This window comes from Pipistrellus hanaki (genome assembly GCF_964339955.1).
Source record: "Pipistrellus hanaki genome assembly, chromosome: 12".
In the NCBI taxonomy this organism is placed as follows: Eukaryota; Metazoa; Chordata; class Mammalia; order Chiroptera; family Vespertilionidae; genus Pipistrellus; species Pipistrellus hanaki.
Window position 1 is genome coordinate 52,869,735 of NC_140514.1, and position 25,277 is coordinate 52,895,011.

General features: G+C 50.5%; 1 protein-coding gene across 5 annotated transcripts in view; it reads right to left on the reverse strand.

Moving 5' to 3' along the window:
• AFF3 (ALF transcription elongation factor 3) overlaps nucleotides 1–25,277 on the reverse strand; it is a 464,310-nt gene that overhangs the window by 24,686 nt on the left and 414,347 nt on the right. For all 5 annotated transcript variants that reach the window (XM_084900321.1, XM_084900320.1, XM_084900323.1 and 2 more), the window contains 4 exons: nucleotides 22,266–23,363; nucleotides 15,436–15,560; nucleotides 12,035–12,233; nucleotides 9,488–9,609 (listed from right to left, as the gene is read on the reverse strand). In XM_084900321.1, the coding sequence (XP_084756447.1) occupies nucleotides 9,488–9,609; nucleotides 12,035–12,233; nucleotides 15,436–15,560; nucleotides 22,266–23,363 (1,544 nt within the window). The remainder of the gene's footprint in view (nucleotides 1–9,487; nucleotides 9,610–12,034; nucleotides 12,234–15,435; nucleotides 15,561–22,265; nucleotides 23,364–25,277) is intronic.

Sequence of the window (25,277 nt, forward strand, 5' to 3'; positions counted from 1 at the left end):
GCATTCACACAACTTGGCAGCTGGTCCATTTCAGCGGGGCCTACGCTGTGGCCTCTTTGATCCTTCCACCCTGCAGTGTTAGGCACAGGGGAGAAGGAAAATGAGTTCCCCTGGAATAGCACTGAATTCATTCTGCGCTAGAAGAGAGTGGTGGCTTCTGATGGCAGCAACATAGCCAATGAGCCAGAGAACGTCTCCATGGCAACCTGAAATTCTCTACATCATTATCTGCTCTACACTCCAGTATATGAGTTTGGTCATTTTTTTTCCCTTCCCATTTGGTACGTCTTGTTGCTAACAGATCATCATTTCAAATGCATTTCGTTTTCATGAAAGGATTCTCTCGATAATAAGCTAAGACATCTCAGTTTTTACAAGCCTTCTACATTACCCCTTTGGATGGCAGGGCCTCCTAATTCCTGTTATGGGGTCCTCCATCAGTGCTGTTTTTATCTGCAGCATATGAATGTCTTTTTAAACCTGATACGAAGGCTGAGTCACAAACCCCCACAATAGTGGACGTGGATAAGTAACACATCTAATGTTCTGACTGTCACCGCAGCAACACCGGTAACCCGAGATGCTGAAATGCACCATCCAGAGGCCACTTAGGAACACATTAGAATTCTCATCTCTGCGTGCAACGGAGGCTCATTACATCGATTCACTGAAGACGGCCTGCAGATTGGCCCGTTTTTCTCCTCTCAGGCGATTTCTGGTGCCAGGCTCCGACACCAGGTCATTATAGAGCAAAGGGACCCACGGGGCGTCGCTGAAATTGGCCAGCGGAGGGTGCGTGCTGTCACCAGGCGTCGCCCCCCTGCAATGCTCAGGTCAGCAGGAAAATGAAATCGTCGTTACTGTTGTGGCAGATACAGAACGTGATATGGTAAAGGCACTAAGACGAAATCTAATTATCTCAGGGTTCAGACAGATTTATCATCTATTTTTTTTCTTTTTACACGGAAAACCTGAAGATTTTGTTTTTCGTTCAGATACTAACATTCTTCACATTGTTGTCAGTGATGGTATTTTATGAGGATATAGGAACAAGCCCAATAAAAGTTCAATTAAACATCATCCCCGTAATCGTGCAGCTCGGGCTCTTCAGAAACGGGCCGTGAGTGACCTAAAAAGGCGATGCTTAGCTGTATGTATCTTTGTCATGTGAGGTCTCAGCAGCAAAAATAATCTGAGCACTTGATGCACAAGAATGCTGCTTTCTCTTTCATTTCCTCCCCTCGCCCTCCCACCTACCGGCATGCGCCTGCGTTCTTAGCACCGGTCTGAGCTTCCCCAATGTTTCTCTGGCCCAGGGAGGATTACAGCAACCATGTCCTTTGTTCTCCTTCACTGCGGAGCTGGAGCTGAAAGGCTCCCCGGGAGAGGCTGGCAGACTGCCTCCTGCCACTCCCGCCTCTGGGAAGGAGCCCGGCAGGGCCAGCCTGCTCTGCGAAAGCTGGCAGGGAGGAGCAGGCTGTTTGAATAAACAGGTGCCTTGGCACAGCAGAAATCCGAGTAATTTTCTTGGGGAAGATGAAATTCAAATCAGACAAATAGGCCACTGCCTGCCAAATGGATTCATCACCTGACATCCTGTCAGCTGCCTTGATAACCCCAGACGCGGCCCGTGTCCCGAGCTTTGGGGCACTTTCTTTACAAAGAAGAACGTGAAGGAAGTTGCCAGATGGGAGAGGATGGGAGGCTGGGGGAAAAGGTGGAGGGATTAGAAGTGCAAATTGGTAGTTACAGGATAGTCACAGGATATAAAGCACGGTATAGGGAATATAATCAATAATATTGTAATGACTATGTATGGTGCCAGGTGGGTCCTTAAATTATTGGGGGGTCCTTTTGTAAATTACATAAATGCTTCCCTGCTGTGCTGTGCCCTGAGACTAACACCGAGTGTGCGCTGCAGTGGGAACGGCAGTGAAGGAACGGCTCAGATGCGCGGCCTGACGCCGTTGTGGAGGCCCCGCAGGGCCCGCCCTCCAGTGCTGGCTGTGCAGGTGGCCTGCACCCAGGAAGCAAGATTCCCCTGCAGCTTGTGTTCTCTAACCCTGGCGTTGGCTGGGACCCGAGCCTCTGGCCGTGGCTTCTCGGAAGCACCAGCGGCCAGTCATTGTGCCTTACAGGCCTTGGTTGTGCAGACAATCATTTCCCTCAGACACGGCCACGCACAGAAAACAGCACGCATTTTCCAGCACCAGGCAGAGCAGCAGGTATGTCATTCCATCAAAAGCAACTTTCTAGTGAAATGGACAATCATCAAGTTGATTGTTGTCCTCTGGGTGTGACATCTTTTATAATAAAAGCCTAATATGCTAAGTGTCCAGTCATCCATTCAACCAATCAAAGCATAACATGTTAATGATATGCCAAGGCCACTCAACTGCTCGATATGATGTGCACTGACCACCAGGGGGCAGACACTCCCACCAGGTTAGCTTGCTGCTGGGGTCTGGACCATCGGGACTGAGTGAGTCGGGCTGGACATGCCCTGGAGCCCTGCAGTCCCTCCTGGGCTGGCCAAGCCCCCTTAGTCCCTCCCCAGTCCTGATCATGCATTGGTGGGGTCCCTCTGCCTGGTCTTCGCCATCTTGGACCCCTTGGGGGATGTCAGAGAGCTGGTTTTGGCCCAATCCCAAAGGCCAGGGACCCCACTGGTGCATGAATTCGTGCACTGGGCCTCTAGTTTAAAATAAAATATTACGAAACCCTTTACTCCCTGGCCAGGTAGCTCAGTTGTTCAGAGCGTTGTCCCACTATGTCAAGGTTTTGGGTTCAACCTCCCATTAGGGCACATACAAGAATCAAACAATGGGTGCATCAATAAGTGGTATAACAAACCGGCATTTCTCTTTCTTATCAACAAAACCCTTAAAATGATCAGAGAGGTAAGATTTCAAAGAGAGAAATCTGAATTCTTTGATGCCACCCACTCCTCAAGCGTAAGTCCCCTTTCTCCTCTCTCTTTTTTGATATTATAGAACAAAACAAGGCCCTGGTAGAGAGGCAGGAATTCCACGGTGGAAAAGAATCCCACACGAAGAAAAGAAAGACATACTGATCGAAAAGGTGGGAAGGGGAGCCCCTCAGGCAAAGGGCAGGGCCACAGCAAGCCCTGCAGGGGGCGCCTTGTGATGTCACCACCGACCCAAGGATGGCAGTCAGTGTCCTTTGACTAAATTGTGCTGCCTGAGACCCGCCCTTTTACATACAGGCATCTTCCCATCTTCTGTAAGACTAAACCCTTTCAGCCTGAGGCTGGCGGCCAGGAGGACATTACCAATGCCAAGTCCCCTTCCTTCCCCACCAGGCACACTTCACATGCCACGACTTCCAGCGCCCGGGGCCGAGGGGTCTGTGCTCCGCGTCGGGAGGCCAGAGGAGCTGGGCGCCTGTGGTGGGTGCCACGGGACAGATGGGGCGTTTGGCTGAATGTGAAGATCGTGACTGACTTCCCGGTGAAATGTGCGCAGGAGGCAGCCATCCTTCTGGGAGCAGCAGGCGCCTGGCACGGGGTCGCTGGCTGCCAGCGCGGCAATATGGCCTGTGGGAGCCAGGCTGCTTCTCCCGCCGAGCGCTTCCCCGCTCAGCTCTGCCCCGGGCTTCTGTGCCGAGGCCTCGGACACAGCTGTGCTCCCTCGATTTTTCCGGCCGAGCACCCCGTCACTGATTCTGACACCCCGCAATATGATTTTTTTTTTTTAAACAAAAGCTTGGTAATCACACCAGTGTCACCTCAGGCCTGTGGCTGTCATGTCATGATGTCAGCCGGCGAGGTGCGGCCACACTCCGCCAACCCACGTCTGCGGTTTCCCAGAACAAGCTGACCCGGATCACATTTTAAGAATCGTGTTATTCTGTGCAGTTTCTCCTGCAGCCCGAGGCACACACGGCGCCGCGGAACTGCTAGCGGAGAAAGGGCCGGAAGCCCGGCGCCTCACATGCACGGCATGTAGGTCCCTGGCCACCACGGACAAAGGAAGATGCAGGCGCTGCCCCCGGGGGTGTCTGCTAGTCCCGCAGGGTTCATCCCACACTGGGCACTGGGCACTCCGTGGATTCAGCTGCTGTCTGAACCGCATGTTTATCCAACCATTAATGAGTATTTATAATACAAAAGGACGAGTGTGCTTTTTTAAAAAGCTACATGATGAGGCTTTGAGAATTAAACGACAGCTCAGCATCTGGTGCCCATCAACTCGACATGATTTCAGTGCAAACCTCTCGCCCTTCTCTTCCGCTGGCGGCCTTTCTTTGGCTGTCCCACTGCTTGTTGACACCTGAGTGAGAAGCCAGGAGCGAGGGCCCGGGAGTCAGGTGGCATCTGTCGGGGAGGCTGTGGTGGGGAGCTGCCTGGCACAGGCGAGCGGAGAAGGAGCAGGAGGCTCAAGTTTGTGGTCCCAGAAACCTTTCTGGGGAGGCCACCGTGTGCCTCCCGCTCCCCTGAATAACAACTGAGAGTTAACTACATAATCATGTGTCCTAGCTCCCTCCTGCCACTGTACCTGCCCTTGACAAGCCCGCAGCGCACACCCATGGGACCTGGGAGACATTTACAGACTTCGGTGACTCTCTCGCCCAGTGATCCGTTAAGAGACAATCTCTTACAGCTTTAAGGGAGACACTGCTTATTTCTACTTTTCAAGCTTGACAAATCTGCCCAGGGCTTTCTTAGTTCAGTGGTGGGTGGCTGGTTGAGGTGCATGTTTATTTCACTGCTATGGGTTTCGAATCAACTGGGACACAGGGCGATTGGAACACACCATCTCTCTCTCCCAGTGATGGATATGTAAGACTGCTTTTTTATTCTATTATATCTATCTCCATAAAAGGAGAAACAGTTTTATTGTGGCTGTCAGCCCGAAGAATTAGACATATTGCTAATAGGAAGAGCCATGCAACACCTCGTGGCTGATATATGTGATGACAAAATTATAGCAGTGGCAGCCCCAATAGACTGAGAAACATTGCTTTGTATAAGCGGCTCAAGAAACTGCAGGTCTAAGTACAGTTACTTTGTTGTTGCTGTGTCTGAATTAGCTTTCTGGCCCATGCATTAGAGAATTCCTTACATTTTCATTTCCCGTGTGTGTGTGTGTGTGTGTGTGTGTGTGTGTGAGAGAGAGAGAGAGAGAGAGAGAGAGAGAGAGAGAGAGAATATCATACCCTGAACATTATCTGCTGAAATGTTTGATGATTTGGGCATCTCCGTGTTTGGTCCTGTTGTTAGATTATGACTTCCAAATGCAAATTTCCATGTGGTAATTAACCACAATTCTAATCTCCCATTTTTACGAATGGTTAAAGCTCTTGCGAACAATTTATACCACTGAACCCTAATTATATGTGACCAACTGATTGTATTCACATTACATGTCCACTACCTAGGGTAGTGTTTCCCAAAGTGTGGTACGCGTACCCCCAGGGGTACGGGAAGAGTTTGGTGGGGGTACGCGTTGCACCGGAGTTTGGTGGGGATATGCACTGCACCGTGCTCAGCTGCGCCTAATTTTACGTTCTCATGTGTACAAGGGGTACTCAGCGTTACGAAAATTATAGAAGGGGTACACATATGACAAAAGTTTGGGAAACACTGACCTAGGGGATTAATGATAAGAGAAAAATACTGCAATGTCTTAGATTAAATTACAGCGGTAGAGAGTGAGAAAAGAGTGAGGTAAGCAGTTAGCAGCTGTGGGCCCACAATGTGTCTGCTCACATTCCTGAACGGTTGTTGGAGCTTTGTATCAACTTCTATAGAAAACTAAGATGCCACCGCATCCCATGTATGCATGAACTTTCAGGACTGCTGCCCGTTAGTGGTCAAAATTAGTGAATCATCTTTACACGCAGTGCACCCAGCCTTAGCCTACAACCGTCTTTGCTGCACCGTTCCCTGGCCCCGCTCTGTAACAAATGTACATTCTTTCAAAACAACTTACATCTTTCTTCCCAAAACATGGATACAGAGATCACGTCTGCTCCCCACAGCCCTGCTCCTGGCGGGTGGGACCGCACACCCAGGACCTGGTCCCTTTCTGGCAGCATTTGGCTCAACAGCCCCTTCCTTTCAGAAAAGCTTTGGCAGATTGTCCCCTTTGTCGTTATGAAATGTCTACCTTTGCCTCTTGTTACTTTCTTTATTTTGAGATTTATTTTGTGACGTAAAAGTACGGCTACACCACTTTTCTCTGGGTGTCGTTTGCTTGGAGAATCATTTCCTGCCCTTTCACTTTGAGTCTTATTTGTCCTTGCAGCTGAGATGTGTCTCCAGAGGTGGCACATGGTTGGGCTTTGTTTTTGACTCAATCCACTACTCTGTGTCTTTTTAATGCAACCCACATCAAAATCCCAATGCCATTCTTAAAGAAATAGAACAAGAAGTCATTAGATTTGTATGGAACCACAGAAGACCCTGAATAGCCAAAGCAATCCTGAGAACAAAGAACAAAGCCAGAGATGTCACACTCCCCGACTTACAAAGCAGCAATAACCAAAACAGCATGGTATTGGCAGAAAAACAAACACACAGACTCATGGAGCAGAACTGAGAACCCAGAAATAAACCCCCATATATACGGGCATATAATTTTTGATAAAGGAGCCAAAATTTATAATGGAGAGAAGAAAGCCTCTTTAATAAATAATGCTGGGAAAATTGGAAAGCCACATGCAAAGGAATAAAACTAGATTGCCATTTGTCACCATCTGAAAAAATAAACTCAAAATGGTTTAAAGACCAAAGTATAAGACCTGAAACAATAAGTTACATAGAAAAACACATAAGTACTAAACTTATGGACTTTGGTCTTAGTGAAAATTTTATGAATTTGACCCAAATGCAAGATAATTAAAGGCAAAAACAAATGAAAGTGACTACATCAAATTATAAATTCAAAAGAAACCATAATCAAGACAAAAAAGGCAAACAACACCTCTTATAAGGGGTTAACATCCAAAATATATAAAGAACTCATATAACTCAACAACAAAAATAAATAACCCAATAAAAATGTGCAGAGGAGCTGAACAGACACTTCTTCTCAGGACATGCAGGTGGCCACAGGACATGCAGGTGGCCATAAAAACATGCTCAACTTCACTAGCTACTAGGGAAACACAAGTCAACACCACAATGAGAACCACCTCACACCTGTCAAAACGGTTATTGTCAACAAGATAAATAATAACTCGTGTTGGAGAGGGTGTGGAGGGAAGGACCCCTCACTCACTGCTGGTGGGAATGTAGGTGGACATCCACTATGAAAAGCAGTAGGGGAGTTCCCTAAACTATTAAGAATAGAGTTACCATATGACTCAGCAGCCCCTCTTCTGGGTATCTACCTGAAAGATTTGAAAACATTTATTCATAAATATATATCTACTCCTATATTCACTGCAGCATTATTCATGGAGGCCAAAACATGGAAACCACTGAAGTGGCCTTGGATAGATGATTGGATAAAGAAGATGTAGTACATATAGTATATACAATGGGACATGACTCAGCCATAAGAAGATAAAATACTGTCATTTGGGACAACATGGATGAATCTTGAGAATATCATACTAAGCAAAATAAGATAGAAAAAGTCAATAACCATTACTTCACTCACGAGTGGGATATAAAACTGAAAACAATAAACAAACAAAAACTCACACACACACAGACAATAGTATGGTGCTTACCAGAGGGGAAGGGCATTGGGGAGAGGTAGAACAGGATAAGAAAGTCAAATATCTGGTGACTTGACTTTGGGTGGTGAACACATAACGCAATATACAACCCATAATGATCTGTTATAGAAATGCACACTTGAAACCTCAGAGTTCACTAACCAATGTCACGCCAATAAATTAAATTAAAAAAAATAACATCTTTGGGCTGTGAAACTTTTTTGTTTAACGAAGACTACCTGCCTTACTGCTTAGGGCAGGGGAGAAGATGAGGAGGTTGTGAGGGCCAGGAGGGGAGCGTGCATGGAGCTGAGTACAGCGAGAGCAGCCAAGGGAAGGGGAGAAAAATACACGTCCTCCTGGGCCACCCTGTTGTGTTTTTTTAAATTCTCATCCAAGAGAGGAAGGAGGAGGGAAGTAGAGAAAAGGGAGGGAGGGAGGGAGAGAAAAAGAGAGAGAGAGAGGGGAAAACATTGATGTGAGAAACACTGATTAGTTATCTTTCCTATGTGCCAACCAAGGATCAAACCTGCAACCAGGTATGTGCCCTGACTGAGAACTGGACCTGTAATAATCTCTCCTTGCACAGGATGATGCTCAGTTGAGCCGCTCTGGCAGGGCGTCCTGGACCACCTTAGCCTTTCGTACATCCAATGACCTTGGAACATTAGTCAATGAGACTAACAACAAATGCGGATTTGGCTTTCTATCCCCAAATTCTGGGGTGCTTGGAGGACAGGTGTCAGGACTGTCGCTTCTATGACAAGGACACTGGGACTTGGGGACATTTAGCACCCTTAACTGTTCTGACTCCGGTGGGTCAGTGGTTTAGCGTCTGTCCCCGGGGCGGGATTGAAGGCAATCTGGCCTGAGGGCGGATCTCTCGTTATCAGGGGCGGCTGCAGCCGGGTTAATGTGTGCCTCACACAGAGATGGACCACTGCCTAGTGCACAGCTGAGGTTGCAAACAGGCGTCAAGCCAAACTCTTGAAACCATCTCTTCTGCTTTCCAGGCTTGTCCTTGACACATATTTTTTTCCCTAAGAGCCGAAGTAATTTTCATAATTTCTTATTTGTCACTTTCAGCATCTCAAGAGCATTCCAGGATGTTATCTCTATTCATCTACTTCTCCTGTTTCTCCTCTTTCAAATTGCTCCTAGGAAAGGAGGCAATACTTGGGTTTTAGTGCAGGATGGAGTGATGATGACAGGATATTTTTTCTGTATAAGAACTCTTTCTACTGGTGTAAAGAACATAGCATTTTATTTTATTTTTAATCCTCACTTGAGGATATTTTTTCCATTGACTTTTAGAGAGAATGGAAGGGAAGGGGAGAGACACACGGAAAAACATAGATGTGAGAGAGACACATGGACTGGTTGCCTCCCACATGCCCCCCTGATCAGGGCCAGGGAATGGGCCTGCAATCATGCCTTTGACCAGATTCAAACCCAGGACCCTTCAGTCCATGGGCCAATGCTTTATCCACTGAGCCAAACCGACTAGGCAAGAACACAGCATTTCAGAGGAAAGGGGTTTGCCTGTTTATCAAAACAAAACACTTCTTTTTGGTAGCATTCAACCGCCAACAGTCTTGAGTTCAAAAGGCTCGCTGATGCCCTCTGCCTTCCTTTCGGACCTCCTGGCTGCAGCCAGGTTCAGCTGCATGTCCCTTTGAGAGGACACTTACCTGACAGGCTTATCAGGAATGGCCACTGTGGCCAGATGCACAGCCCCTTCCCCCGTGGGACTGCCCTGTCCCGCTGGCCCTCACCGCAGCCGCGGATCCACACTCACATGTCGTCGAAGATGAGTTTCTGCCTCTTGCAGTCCCGGTGGCTGCTGGAGCCTGGGGACCACGGCTCTGTCTGCGGCCGTGGCTTGTGGAGAACGTTTTCCGAGTTGTGGTGAGCTGCTTTCTAAATGACAAACAACACGCTGGTTCTGAGAAACTCGCCTCTTGGCTGGAAGAGCAACCCATCACACAGAACAGCTGTGTTCCGGACTCTACGTTAGAATCAGTGGTGCTTTTGTTTAAGTAAAGAAAAAGAAATATGTGCATTCCAGTTCTCAAAAAAGAGTTTCAGATACAGGGTGGGCAAAAGTAGGTCTACAGCTGTTCTGTGAAAGAAAGCCATGCAGGTTATGATTATAGTAATGCAAGAATAAGCTCCGTGTTTCGCACACCCGCACTATAAACCCACGTTTGCCTGCCCTGTATGCTGTGCAGTGTCATCTCATAACAGTGTCATCAGCGAAGGCATGGCTGGCCCAGGCACTGGGTTCAGTGAGGTCAAGTGACAGCCCGAGCCCCCTGCTGTGAGGAAGGCTCAGGGCCAGCCCTCGCCTGCTCTCCTCCACTGGCTAGATGTGTGGTTCTCCAAGTTGACTCCGCATGAGACTCAGTCAAGGGCGCAGCAGCGCACAGACCGTGGGCCCCACCTCCAGAGCCCCCGTCCCCGGGTCAGGGGCGGAGCCTGAGAGCGAGCATTTCTAACAAGCCCACTGAGCTGTAACCCACAATCCCTCTCAAAAGATTAGAAACAGACACTCTCTTATTCACTGTCTGTTAAGATTAGAAAAAGCCGGAGGGAATTACTAGAAATTATTTAAAATATGTCGTTAAAAGGAATACTATTGATTTGTGGAAAAATTAAAAAAATTATAACTCCTGGGGATACACATATTTATAGGGCATCCATTGTGTGCATAACACTTGGATCAGAAGACAACTGCCTTTGGTTATGAAATTCAAATCAGTTCCTCTAAAGTAATTAAAATAGAAGGTAGCCCAGCCAGTGTGGCTCAGTGGTTGAACACCGACTTATGAACCAGGAGGTCATGGTTTGATTCCTGGTCAGGGCACATGCCTAGGTTGTGGGCTTGATCCCCAGTAGAGGGCGTGCAGGAGGCAGCTGATCAATGATTCTCTTATTGGTGCTTCTCCCTTCCTCTCTGAAATCAATAAAAAATATTTAAAAAATAATAGAGTGAAAGGAATAATAAAGTGCATGCCAATGCTTCTTTCAGGATGGACCAATTCTGGGTGTGGGTCAGCTTCCTCGCTGTAAGAGCCCGTGGGCATCTCCTCCCTGCAGGTGGGTGGCACTGCGGGTGTGTGGCCTGTCTAAGCCGCTCTCCCCAGCTGGACGGGAGGTTTCACGCAGGCTCAGATGGAATCTGCTAGATTGTCCTTGCGTCTCTGTTGCTCGGCACAGTGTTTGGCACCCAGTAAGCACCTGCTCAATAGCCATCTAGTCAGGGAATGGATGACTAAATGAAGTCGCTAATTGTTTTAAAAATTTCTGCACACCATACAATTTTTTGCTTGTAGGATCTAGACTAGAGGCAAAGAAAAGTTTTGTTTGTTTTTAAGTTTGAATTGGTAGTCTTTCATTTCAGGTTTTCCTAATATGGTGTTCTCAGATTCTTATAGTTTAGAATTAAATATAATTGTTCCCAAATGAGGGCGCATTTAATTTCCTGATACAACAAGGTTTAAGCTTTTGTAAGACCTTCTACTAACTCTTTGATCTTATTAAATCATGGGATAAAGCACTGAGTGCTGCCTCCCCATCTCTTTGCCAGAGTCAGATGCTCTGTCTCACCGCCCCCAGCCTCACAAAGCCCCACTGGTTTTGATAGGCACAGTGACGGGAGCATGCAGTGGGGAGATCCGGGATGAAATAATGGAGCCCAGCGGGAGGGCAGTAAAGAGGAACCAGCCTGTAGTGTGAGGTGCACAGGTGTCCACAGGTGCTGGGTTCTTTAGATAACATCATCTCATTTAAATCTTTTAATGCTGTTTGCAAATGAAACAGGCTCCAAGGCCACGTGTCCACTAATTTATGAAGCTAGATGGATGGTGCACCCCAACCTCCTGCCCTCCTCACGGGAGGGGAGGACACTGGAATCACCCCAGGAGGTTGCCAGAAGAGGGGTGGTGGTGGGGTCCCACACTCTGGCTGCTATACTGGTCACCCAGGTTGGAGTGGGAGCCCCAACATTTTGGCCTGGGTTTTCCATTCCAGGCTTAGCTCTGTCCTGGGACAGGAACCTTTTCAAAGGAAAGGGTGGGCTGGTCCCAAACTCCGATTCCCTTTGTCTTGTGATGGACAGCATTACTCTGGGCCATTCCTTTTCAGAACGGGGAGTGGAGCCCCACAGGCGGCTCCTCAGTTTCTCCTTCCGCAGCTCTCCCTGCCAGGCCTTCCCAGAGCAGCCTGGGGTCCCTTCTGGAACCTCACGTGTGTGTCCAGACAGTGCCGGGCTAGGACAGGTGGCGTGTCGGGGTGTGCTCAGCTTCACTTCACATTCAATCAGATAGAAAGAGCGTGAACGTACCGTGAGGTCTGCGGCGTGAGCCGGCAGCTGGCTCTCAGCCTTGAGCTTTTTGCTGGAGGCGGTGGAAGGGAACAGGCCGCCGCTGGCCCTGCCGGAGGACGTCAAGTCCTCGCTGGAGTATTTGTGTTTGGAGGCGTCGGAGAGGGGTGAGATGGGCGGCCGGAGCAGCTTTTCATTCTTATTGATGGGGATTGCCAAGCTGCAGAAGAAAATCACGGTAATGGAATGTCAGGAGCCAGCACAGGGAGAGGCAAACGTCTTATATATGACCCACGCCGCCTATTTAGAGCTGGCTGGCAGCGAGACGTTTATGGGGAGTTATTACACCAGGAAACAATTTTATGGCACTAGGACCGTAACAAACAATAAGCAAATTTCACTCATTGTTTCTTTACTTGTCCTACAGGATGAAGAGTAACTCTGGAGTTAAATAACTAAGAATAATAAGACTTTCATTTTCCAAAATGCACAACCAACGTCGTCCTGCTTTCCTACTAAGTGTCAGCAGCAAGCAATGAGAAGTCAATCACACCATACTTGTTCCTATTTCTAAAAGGACTTTTGCTAACAACTGAGCTTATACTAATTATTTAATGGAGAAAAACAGAATTACAGAATGACTTGCAAAGCAACAAGCAACTTTTAATTGTTAGGTTTCCCAGCTAACCTGGCATTGATCAGAATGAACACAGAACAGAAAACTCATCAGAAGTGACATTTTCTAATTCCCAGCTCTTGATTTTACTTCCAAAACTATCGTCTGGAACTCCCTCCCCCACAATCAACCATCAGAGAAGTTATACTTGAGTTATTGTTAGGACTCTCTCCATTACTTAATTTGAAAAAAAATTGGGAAAAGACACATGAGCTTGAAAGAAACTCAACCATTGCTAATTTAGGATGCTTGTAGAAAGAAGTCCCCTGATAGTCAGATAAAAAAAGAAAAGGTAAATTAATTTAACAAAATGTAGTCATTATTCCCACAGTTATGATTGTATATGGTGGCTATCCCTGCAAACAAGTCATTAAAGTCACTTCAAAAGCAATTGCCTTAGTAGGTGGTGACCATGTAGAAATAGCAAACTCAGGCCTCAGATGACAAAGGCAGGTTCTGGAGATTATGCAGATAGACATGGTTAGGGATAGACTTGGTGGTGATCTATTTCTGGTTCGAACAGCACTGGATGTCTAACAGCTAAGCAGGGGGAGGCACGTCGGGAAAACTGCGGTGGGCCAATCACAGTCCCCGGGCGAGTGATGATGGAGGGGAAGATGGATGTGAACAGTCTGAATAGAACTGTTTCCTGACACGTGAGTGAAAAACGTCCCTCATCTAATCTATCATTGTCCATATATGTGATTTTAAATGTTCATGGAAAACTGGATTATTACACTGTATTATCATGGACATATGATTATTTCTTCTTTATCATTATAAATTTATATAGTCAAGTTGACCAAAGAAACTTCATTTGGATCTCCTTTTTGGGATGGGTGACCGCTTTACATATGGGGTTGTCTTATCACACGGGTATAACTGACAGCAGTCAGCACAAACCGGGGGGACCCAGCCCGCCTTTCCTAGAAAGTCTGAAGGCACATTGCTATGCCCAGGGCCATCACTTACCACGAAGCCACCAGACGGGCATGTGGAAAAGCAGGGGGCCTCTGGGGGGACCTTACTAAAGGCTGCAGCCCCTACCTTGATTTTTCCAAACAAATCTGATCCCCTGGGGTGTTTCGCTAGAATCTCTATGTTTAGTTCTTAAACCCGACCTTGTAGAAGCATGTGCTTTCTCAAGGATGCTTACCTGCTGATTGTACCTAAAGGTTAATTTTAGTTCTAGCTGTTGTGACAATAAAAACCCAAGGAGGCAGGCAATCAAGGCTTTTTTGACTCCTTATGCCAACTAGCCCCTTAGCTTCTCTTTCACAGAAACGTGTGTCAGAGTAATCATTCATCTGTCGTTCAGGCTCTGCCATGCAAAGGCTCCTACTGCAAGAGCTTACGAGTCCTGGGCTCCGTGAACTGGGATGGAAGTGACACTCTCACTCTCTATAACCTCTCCCTGAAATGGAGCATAATGAATGCTGTTTATAATCACCACCACTTAGAAATCATGTAGTCACAGATGTGCTGGAAAGGGTACTTATCCTGGCCTGGGTGGCTCAGTGGTTGAGCGTCAACCTATGAACCAGGAGATCGCGGTTCAATTCCTGTTGAGGGCATATGCCCAGGTTGCAGGCTCGATTCCCAGTAGGGTGCGTGCAGGAGGCAGCTGATCAAGGACTCTCTCTCATCATTGATGTTTCTCTCTCTCTCTCTCTCTCTCTCTCTCTCTCTCTCTCTCTCTCTCTCTCTCTCTCTCTCCCTTCCTCTCTGAAATCAATAAAACAAATATATATGAACTTTAAAAAGAAAGGTTACTAATGCTAATGCACAAAGAAGCACATATATAACTCTACGCACATTTGAAAGATTATTAGGAAGCACTCTGTCCCCATTAACTTTCCCCCAGTTATTCTGGGGTACTGTCCACTCGGACAGGCTCTGTGGACAAGGCCAACGGTGTGATGTTCAGCTCTCCCTCCTGTTCACGCCGCCAGGAGCCCGGCCCCTCCACGGCGGCCGGCCCGCTCCCACGCCTCGCTCTCCGTCCCTCTCCTGTGAGTGCTGCTCTCCATCTTCCCTGACCTTTCTGCTTACAGGTGCACGGGCTGTGCTGCGGCATCCATCTCCCCTCACAGATGCTATGTCTGCAGCCAGGGAGAGTGAGGAGCCTTCGCAGAGGAAAAGTGGGTTCCGAGCTGTGCTATTTCGAAATGGCGAGAGCGTCTGTGACTGATGAGAAGCCACTGGCTTGTGATGAACACCGGGGACCTTGCCTTGCGAGGAGGACATTTGTCACAGAGCGGACTCAGCGCAGCGCGGTCCGTCTGGAACTCCGGCAGCGGCGCCACGAGGCGGCCGTTAACCTTGGAGACACAGAGCCTGTCTAACACCACGATTTTAGTCTACATCCAAGAGCCTTAGGGGCATCGTATGGAGATTCAGCTCAAAATGTATGCTTCTCCATTTGTGTGATAAGCTTAGTGTCCTAAGCTTAGCTACTGAAATCACGATTTAAGAGCCCAGCGATGAAGCTCTCAGAGGGAGGTGTGCAGAGCTGGGTGGCAGTGGTGACTGCCTTTTGTTACTGAGAAGCACTCACACCCGAGCGGTGACCTGAGCAGTTACCCGAGTGCACATCTGAGTGTAAGGACAAGCCTCAGGTTAACCTGCTGAGAGCAGGCCTGGAGCCCCAGACCAGAGCAGTCCTAAAACCCAACTCGCCATGTGGCACACGGCTTCAGCCCAGAGCCCCCTGCCCCCAGCTCGCCTCCGCCCGAGGGACACGCACCTGCTGACGTTCATGTTGCAGGGATTCGCGGACACAGTGTTGCTGGCAGAGGCGGCCAGGCGGGAAGAGCTTTCCTTCTCTCCTGGGGCCTTCTTGACCTCCCGGTAGTCGTCCTCGTTGTCACACTGCGTGCAAACAAGCAAAAACAATGAGCTGCGGCTGTGAAAGGATCGTTGTGAGCTCCCATCACCGTCTTGCTCACACACAGCACGGCCTCGGAGGCCCGCTCGCTGCCTCTCTGGAAGGCATCGGAGCAGCCATATGGTCCAAGCACCCGGCCCTGGTCTGGGTTCCCTGCCAGCGCCTCCTCAAATGAGGAGGAAACGGGTCAGTTTTACTGCGGGAACTTCAGTGAGAGGGAAAGCCCTGCATCCCGATAAAAAACGCAGGACACACCACTGAATGGGGAAAACGGCTCCGCCGTCAACAGAGACTGCCCTGGCCCAGCCTCGGCACCTCTCCCGGCATTTCTCGCTAACGGAACAGGGCACAGCAACCCATTCTCAGTGCCAGGAGGGCAGTGACTGGCTCGACCCTTTCTCCTGAAATTCACGGCTTTTATGCATTTCAAGCAAAGGCTGTCACCTCTTGGTGCCTCACTCCCAGTTCACAATGGCTCTCCCGTGCTATCGGAGAACCCTGGAGGCACCTTTTTGTAAAACAGCACTTGGATCCAAGTATGTTTCCTTGGTTACGTGTGACATTAGACGTGTTTTAGGGTGCCATGCAAACACGCCCTGTCTCATGTGCAGGGCCCTGGGCAGTGTTGTCCAGAAGACAGTTTTCTCTCTGGCTGGGACTGTCACAGCCTCTCGCACAAGGACCCCAAGGGCTCCACTGGGACCCCGGAGGATGCCCAGCCCTTGGCTCTGGGCTCCAGCAGAGCTGGACTCTGCCCCTTCGGCAGCCTGGTCTATGGGTCCCATTTCCTGCACCCAGTCCTGGGGTCTTCACACCCAGATGCTGAGTAAAGAGCGCTGAGAAATGCTCTTCACCTTCTCAGTGTCTGCGTTTAATGATAATTTATCAGATTTTATGAGCTTGGTGACAGGCTTGGCATAAATAAAGTTTCATAAGTTAAAATTTAAAAAGGTCATAAATAATAAAATTATTTAAATACAGAACATTATGGAATTTATATATACTTATACATATTTGCATATGTCTTTCTGCACATCTCCTTCTCTATATCTATATATGCCTGTACAGCTATCTGTATTTCCAATCTATGTTTATCAATTTCTCTCTCTGTATATTTCTTATATATCTTTGTGTCTCTCTTACCCAAGCCCCCTCTCTTTCCATCATTCCATCCATGTATCCATCAATCCCCAGGTGGTTAACTGACTGATCAGTCAGTTGATCACCTGAGGCCTGACTGATAAGTCAATCCAAAAGTGATGAGGAGGGCAGGATATCCAGAGGAAAACAGGAAGACAGCGGGGGAGGGCTTACCCACATTACTGAATTATACCATCTGACCTGCCCGGTGCCCTTGCATAGGTGTCACCATTTAGAAAGGAAGAAAGTGAAATAAAGAAAAGGCAAGGCCACCAGACTAAGGTCACCCAGGAGGCAGTGAGGACTAAATAATTTGCTGGTTCAGCACAAAATGAAAATGTTGGGCTCCTTGTTAAAAAAGCAGGAAAAGGTCCTTATCATAAAAATTATTATTTTTTTATTTGACAACAAAAGCAAAAATAAACAAGTGGGACTTCATCCAACTACAAAACTCTGCAAAGGCCAGGAAGCCATCAACAAAATGAGAAGGGAACCTACTGAATGGGAGAAAGTGTTTACACACCATACAGTATATCTGATAAGGAGCCCACAACCCAAATAGATAAAGAAGTCACAGAACTCAACAGCAAAAATCCCAAAACAAACTATCTGATTAAAAAATGGGCAGAAGACCTGAATAGACGTTTCTCCAGAGAGGACATACAGATGGCCAACAGGTGTATGAAAAGGTGGTCATCATCGCTCATGACCAGAGAAGTGCGAACCAGAACCACAGAGAGAAATCACCTCACAGCTGTTAGCTGGCGATGATAAGAAACAACAAGTGCTGGCGAGAACATGGGGAAAAGGGAGCCCTCCTACACTGTTGGCGGGAATGGAAATTGGTGTAGCTACTATGAAAAACAGTATGGAGGTCCCTAAGAAAATTAAAAATAGCATGTTATCCAGCTATCCCATTTCTGGGTATTCATTTGAAAAAAATGAAAACACTAATTTAAAAAGATATGTACATTCCATGTTCACTGCAGCATTATTTACAACAGCCAATATAGGAACAACCTACATATTCATCAATGGATAAATGGATAAAGAAATTGTATCTACATAATATCTATATAATATACACTGAGTGGCCAGATTATTATGATCTCTGAACGCATAATAATTTGGCCACTCAATGCATATCCTATATAATAAAAGGCTAACATGCAGCCGAAACCGGTTTGGCTCAGTGGATAGAGCATCTGTCTGTGGACTGAAAGGTCCCAGGTTCGATTCCGGTCAAGGGCATGTACATTGGTTGCCGGCACATCCCCAGTAGGGGGTGTGCAGGAGGCAGCTGGTCGATGTTTCTCTCATCGATGTTTCTGACTCTCTATCCCTCTCTCTTCCTCTCTGTAAAAAATCAATAAAATATATTTAAAAAAAAAGGCTAATATGCAAATTGTCCCCTCGACCAGGAGTTCAACCAGCAGGCAGGCTTGCCAACTGCCCATGTCCATGTCCCCTCCCCCTGGGGAGGCTGGCTGGACACCACCCATGCACGAATTCATGCACCAGGCCTCTAAAATGTGTACACACACACACACACACACACACACACACACACACACTGAGTGGCCAGATTATTTTGCATTCAGAGATCATAATAATCTGGCAACTCAGTGTATATTCACACACATATACACATGATACAAAAAATGGAATATTATTCAGCCATAAAGAAAATAAAATCTTTCCAAAATGAATGAATGTTATGATAAGTGAAATAAGTTAGACAGAAAAAACATAAATACTATATAATCTCGGTTCTATGTGAACTCTACAAAATAACAAAAAAATCCTAAATAAATCCCCAAGCTTATGTACCTAGAGAACAGACTGGTGGTTGTTGAGGGGCCTGGGGGGTTTTGGGGGAGAGTGGATGAATACATGAAGGGAATCAAAATGTACAAACTTCCATTTACATAATAAAGAAGTCCCCGGATGTAACATACAGCATGGAGACTATAGTTGATAATACTGTATTGCATATGTGAAAGTAGACAGGAGAGTAGCACTTGGAAGTTCTCATCAGGAGAAATGAAATTTGTAATTATGTATTGATGATGGATGTTAATTGGACTTATTGGACTTATTGTGGTGACCATTTTGCAATATACACTACAAATATAGCATCATCACACTGTATACTAGGAACTAATACAATGTTTTATCAATTATACCGCAATTGTTTTTAAAGCAGGAGGAGTAATTAGAAAGTACTAAAGTAGAAAACATTTCCTGTCTCTCAGTGTCTCCTGATCTGCCATGCTGGCGTCTACTTGAGACCTTCCCTGAGGCGTTGGCATGCTTGGGAGGGGGAGTGTAGACTCTGGTGCCCAGGGTCCTGTCCGGTGACTGGGCGCACGCACGCACCCCACCAGCAAAGGATTCCCACTGCCCACCAGGGGCGGGCCTGCCTGGTGAGGGTAGGAAGTCCAGTGGGCCTTTCCCCTTTCCCTGGTTCCCACTACCCAAGGAACCCGGCAACCCTTAGGGGATTGCAGTCTCCTTTCTGGGAATTCTCAGAATAGGACAGGTTTCTCTGGACCACACATGCTCTATTGTCCTATCAGACTTCACTTACAGAGCACAAATTCAAAGAGAAAATGGAGAATATGAAGACAGCAACCACCAGCATTAAGCCCCAAGCCCAAGCCCTTCTGAGCAGGGAAAGTTCAGCACAAACCCAAGACTGCCTTCTATTGGGAGACCTGACCAGACAGCCTAGGCTCACTCCTGCTCTGCCCCTTACCACCTAGGGAACCTAGGCAGATTGCTGTAATCTCCTGAGCCTCAGTTTCCTCATCTGGAAAATGGGCATGACAATGATATTTGCATCATAAAGTTATAGGACTCAACGGTTTAATTTACACCAAGTGCTGCATCCCTCATGAGGATATGCATATGTGTCAACTGTTGTTAATGATTTTGTCCTAACTTTGGAACTATCCATGATTACTGCAACCTTTGGTTTGTTACCCATTGTGTTTTTCACTGTGGTCCAAGTTACTTTTAAAGACACAGTAACAGGAGGGAACAATAATCTTCAAAATTGGCTGTAATTTATAACTAGGTTACTTCCATGCTGAAAAACCTTCGAAAACTGCTGAGCATTTGGGTCAGCTTCCAGATGTGTTTCCAGCTTCCCTGTCCTTTCTCGTGCCTGCGCTTCCTGGTTTCCCTTCCCCTCTTTTGGTGCCTCTTCCTCCCTGACCCTCTAATGGCAGTCACGTGTCACGTAATGACATTTCAGCCAATGATGGGCTGTCTGTATGATAGTGGTTCCATAAGACTGTGATGGAGCCCGGCCAGTATGGCTCAATGGATGGAGCGTCACCCCATGCACCAAGAGGTTGCTGGTTTGATTCCTGGTCAGGGCACATGCCTGGTTGTGGGTTCGATCCCCAGTAGGGGGCGTGCAGGAGGCAGCAGATCAATGTTTCTCTCTCTCTTCCCCTCTCTCTCAAATCAATAAAAATGTCTTAAATTTTTTTCTTAAAGATCATAATGGGCTGAAACATTCCTATTGCTTAGTGATGCCGAAGCCATCCTCACATCACAGCTCCAGGATCACTCACGTGTTCGCCATGAGGCAGTGCAAACCAGGCTGCTGCTCTGCCCGCCGTATGACGGTGCAGCACATACAATATGCACAGCCCACAATACATACCTGATAATGGTAACACACAACTATGTTAGTGATTTGTGTATTTTATCATTTATTTGTGTATTCCTGCTACTTACTAAATTTTTTTCTCTACAATAGTATGCCTTCTTATGTTAGCAGCAGCCTCCTACGTCTCCTGTCCGCCTGCCTCTTTCCTCTATGCCTGCTTTAATGTCGTGCTGTTTTCTACAGTAACAAGCTCTGCAGGCTGGTAGCCCAGAGCAGTGGCCTGTCCCTTACGGCCTGGGTGAGTAGGAGGTCAGACCATCTGGGTTTGTGTCACTGCACTCCGTGAGGTTTGATCAAAAGCAAGATCACCAGCCATGCATTTCCCAGAGCAAATCCCAGCCATTAGAGGGCACAGGACCATACTCAAACCCCTCCTCCTCGGGGCACTGTCCCCGCCCCGCTCCACCACCAAGCTCCCATCAACACGCTGAGGCCGTGCTCCCCCCACAGGGCCGTCCTCCCACGCCTGGCTTCATGCACTGCTCTCCAGGCTTCCCCATCACAGCCTTACATTTGCCGGCTCCTTAGTCGGTGAGTGAACCCACTGTAGATGCCACTGCACCCCTCCCAGCAAAGAATGGGGCTCACCGCGAGGCTAGCTTTCCACAGGCCCAGCTCGCCTCGCACACACCTGATAAAGACTTCAACACGCAGCGGACAGGGCTTCGCTACCAGAGCTGTAACACGGGATCACAGCCGTGCTCCGGCCCTGGGTGCTGAAGGGTTTACCCGGATGACTGTATGCCAGCCACTTACAACAGCGCCGGGCCTGTGTCAGTGCTGTGTGAATGTTTGCTCTGTGAGACACAGAGACTGCTGCTGCCTCCCATCCCGGACCAGCAGCCGCGTGTGCTCTGTCTCCCCAACCGCAGCCCTCCTCCCCCAGCCCCCAGCCCTCCCCCCCCAGCCCACGGCCCTCCTCCCTCAGCCCACAGCCCTCCTCCCTCAGCCCGGAGCCCTCCTCCCTCAGCCCCGCAGCCCTCCTCCCCCCAGCCCCCCAGCCCGCCCCCCCAGCCCGCAGCCCTCCTCCCCCAGCCCACGGCCCTCCTCCCCCCAGCCCCCCAGCCCTCCTCCCCCAGCCCGCAGCCCTCCCCCCCAGCCCCCCAGCCCTCCTCCCCCAGCCCGCAGCCCTCCTCCCCCAGCCCCGCAGCCCACAGCCCTCCTCCCTCAGCCCGCAGCCCTCCTCCCTCAGCCCCACAGCCCACAGCCCTCCTCCCTCAGCCCACGGCCCTCCTCCCTCAGCCCACAGCCCACAGCCCTCCTCCCTCAGCCCCACAGCCCTCCTCCCCCAGCCCCACAGCCCTCCTCCCTCAGCCCGCAGCCCTCCTCCCTCAGCCCCACAGCCCTCCTCCCCCAGCCCGGAGCCCTCCTCCCCCAGCCCCGCAGCCCTCCCCCCCCAGCCCCGCAGCCCTCCTCCCCCAGCCCCGCAGCCCTCCCCCCCCAGCCCCCCAACCCTCCCCCCCAGCCCCGCAGCCCTCCCCCCCCAGCCCCGCAGCCCTCCTCCCCCCAGCCCCGCAGCCCTCCTCCCCCAGCCCCCAGCCCTCCTCCCTCAGCCCCACAGCCCTCCCCCCCAGCCCCCAGCCCTCCCCCCCCAGCCCGCAGCCCTCCTCCCCCAGCCCGCAGCCCTCCTCCCTCAGCCCGGAGCCCTCCTCCCTCAGCCCGGAGCCCTCCTCCCTCAGCCCGGAGCCCTCCTCCCTCAGCCCCGCAGCCCTCCCCCCCAGCCCCCCAGCCCTCCTCCCTCAGCCCGCAGCCCTCCTCCCCCCAGCCCCCAGCCCTCCTCCCTCAGCCCCACAGCCCTCCCCCCCAGCCCCCAGCCCTCCCCCCCCAGCCCGCAGCCCTCCTCCCCCAGCCCGCAGCCCATGCCTACCTTGCGTTTCCTCTTGGATTTGGGCAAAGCCTTCTCTACGGGTGTGTCGGCCGGGTGGCTCGGAGGTGCGCTCTCTGCCTCCTTGGCCGCGGGCGCCAGGGCCCCGGCCTCCTGGGGCAGGTGCTCTGGGATCCTGGACAGGAGCGTCAGGTCGATTTTGACCCAGAGAGACCTGACCTCGTCACTGTCCTTCAGCGGGGAGAGGAGCTCGTTGCGGCCGAAGGGGACCAGCGTGTAGAACTGCTCCTCCAGCTCCTTGGCGATGTCGCTGGTGGTCCTGGCGTTGATGGAGCCCACAGGTGCGCGGGGCCCGCCGCCGCCGATGCCGCCGGCCGCCTCCTTGAGCCGCTGGTCACTGGCAGGGGCGGCGGCCGCGGCCTGCGCTTTGGCCAGAGGGTACTCCTCCTGCTCCGACTCCAGGTCCGAGTCTGAGGAGGAGGAGGACGATGAGGACTCTGTCTCGATGAACTCCTTGGACTTGGGGACGATCCTGCTCAGCCCCCGCGTGCGGCGCTTCTCGCAGGGGACGGAGGCGGCGGCGCGCAGCTCCTTGCGGTGGCTGGTCCGGCTGCTGGCGCAGGGCCTGGCTTTGGGGGGCTCCGGAGGGACGGGGGGGATGGCTGCGGGCGCCCCCAGCGCCTCCGCGGGCTCCTCCGGCCGCTGGCAGCTGGCGGGCTCCCCGGCGGAGGCCCGCTCGGTGCGCCTGGGGGGCTTCTTGCCCGCGGACCTCCGCGTGGGGGCGGGCGGCTCCGGGGGCGCCCCAGGGGCCGGCGGCGGGGCGGCTGCGGTCACCGCCACGGCCACGGCCACGGCCGCGGGCGGGGACTTCTGCTTCACCCCCTTGGTCCCCGGGGCCTTGTTGGCTGTCCTTGGCCGCTGCTCTTCCTTGCAGGCGCTCTTGGCGTCCTTCTCCCTCAGGCCGGCCTGGCACCCCTCGGGCAGCTTCCCGCCGTCCTGGGCCGGGTCCTTCCCGGGGGCGTAGTACTGGCCGCCCTCCAGGCCGTGGCTCTCATTCTGGACCAGAATGGGCGGCTTGTGGGGGTTCACTTTGTTCAGCCATTTGTCCAGCTGCCACTTGTTAGAGGACGCGGGCTCAGCCTGAAAGCAACAAACAGAACATCCTTCGTTACAGACCTGCTGCTTCACCTTCACCTACTCCTCCAGGGGTCTGGGCAGAAAGAGGATGGGGCGGGATGAGGGGAGGGGCAGGGGCGTGGCGTGTGGGGCAGAGCTCAGTTGGCACCTGGATGCAGGGTGGCGTTCCATTCCTGTCCCAGGTCGCTTAAATGTCAGTACTTTGAAGTCCATTGGAATAAATTTAGGGATAGCACTGTGCTTCATTAGAACCCATTTCTAACACTTTTGTGTGCTATACAATGGATAACTTTTATAATTATAACATACACGCATACATACTTACACGGGATTCCGTGGAAGTTACCTGGGGAGCGGTCTGGAGCCGTGTTAAAGCGCTCAGTTTCTGTAAGGCTGGCATTCTGGGGCCATGGGAAGAGGGGGGCATGGGGAGGCTATCCCAGAGAAGGGACGTGGAGTCCATGCGGGAAGGCAGGCCGGGCAGGTACCGGCAGCGGCGGTCACTGCGGGCACACGGTTTGGCTAGAGGCATAGCTCCCCCACTGAGCAGCCGCCTGTGTCCCTGAGCTCTGGCGCTGGACCTGGTTAATCCACCCCTAACCTGCTCCCATCCACTTTGCCAGACATGTTTCAGACGTGAAAGTGACCATGGGAAGTATTTCCTGTGAGCCATTAGTTCAGAGCAAATCATGGGTATTCTAGGTTTCAACAGTAAACTCTGCCCCGGGCACAGAGCGCCTAGGCCCTAGGGCCATGGTCAGCAAACTGCGGCTCTTTGGCCCCTTGAGTGTGGCTCTTCCACAAAATACCACAGCCTGGGTGAGTCTATTTTGAAGAAGTGGTGTTAGAAGAAGCTTAAGTTTAAAAAATTTGGCTCTCAAAAGAAATTTAAATTGTTGTACTGTTGATATTTGGCTCTGTTGACTACTGCTCTAGGGGAAGGCCTTAGTTCTCTGTCCCATAAAAAGGTTAAGAGCCGAGGACATGCTTGATCGGTTGCTTTCTAATAAAGCCCATTGACCCATCATCTGTGATGATTAATGGGAAGAGTAGAACTAACCAGAGTGTTTGCAGTTTGTGACCATACGTGAAAAGGAGAAGATATTTGGGTTAGGTGATATTTTTTTCCTTCCCATAGCCCCCCAGCCTCTGATCATGGCGTCTGCTGTCTCAGGGGAGACCAGAGACCGGCCCAGAATAAAGATGGCACTGCTGGCGTTGCCTTTTGAACATGGCTGGTTCAAGTCCACAGCAAGTCAGCCTCCCTCGGAGGAGAAGCACATTTCCTTTAACACAAGAATTTCAAAAGTTGTTTTCACGTATCAAGATTTGTTTTCAACAGTGGGCTCCAGCTGAGGAAGAACCCTTGAGGAGCGTGAAGGGAAGGAGGGGCCTGGTGTCTGGGGGAGTCGGGGTCGTAGCTCAGGAAGCTGGGAGCTTCTGAGGGGCCAGGGGCCCGGGGCCAAGGCGAGGGACTCAGAGCATGGGAACCAGGCACTGAGCAAAGCAGGGACATCCTGCTGCTTCTTCCCAAACGATGCGACCGCTGCACCTCAGGGACCCGGCAGCGGTGCCCAGCGGCCCAGCATGGGCGTCCGAGGCCCGTGCCCTGGGCCGTTGGTGGCAAGGCTTCCCACAAGGACACAGGTGTGGGAGGCGAAGCCCTCATGGCCCTGACTGGGGTGCCTGGTCTTCGCTTTGTTTTCATGCACCGAAAGTAAGCACAAAAGAACACCAACATCCTTCTGGAGGCCCCGAGTTGTGACACGGCAATTCCGACCTGGCTTCACGTGGCTTCTCGAGAGGAGCCCACAGAATGCCGGAGCACACCCGTGCACACTCACTGCCCTGCAGCGCGCCCCACGGGGGGCGGCAGGCAAGGGCAGCTGCTGCACAAGGGGGAGCGGTCACCTTCCC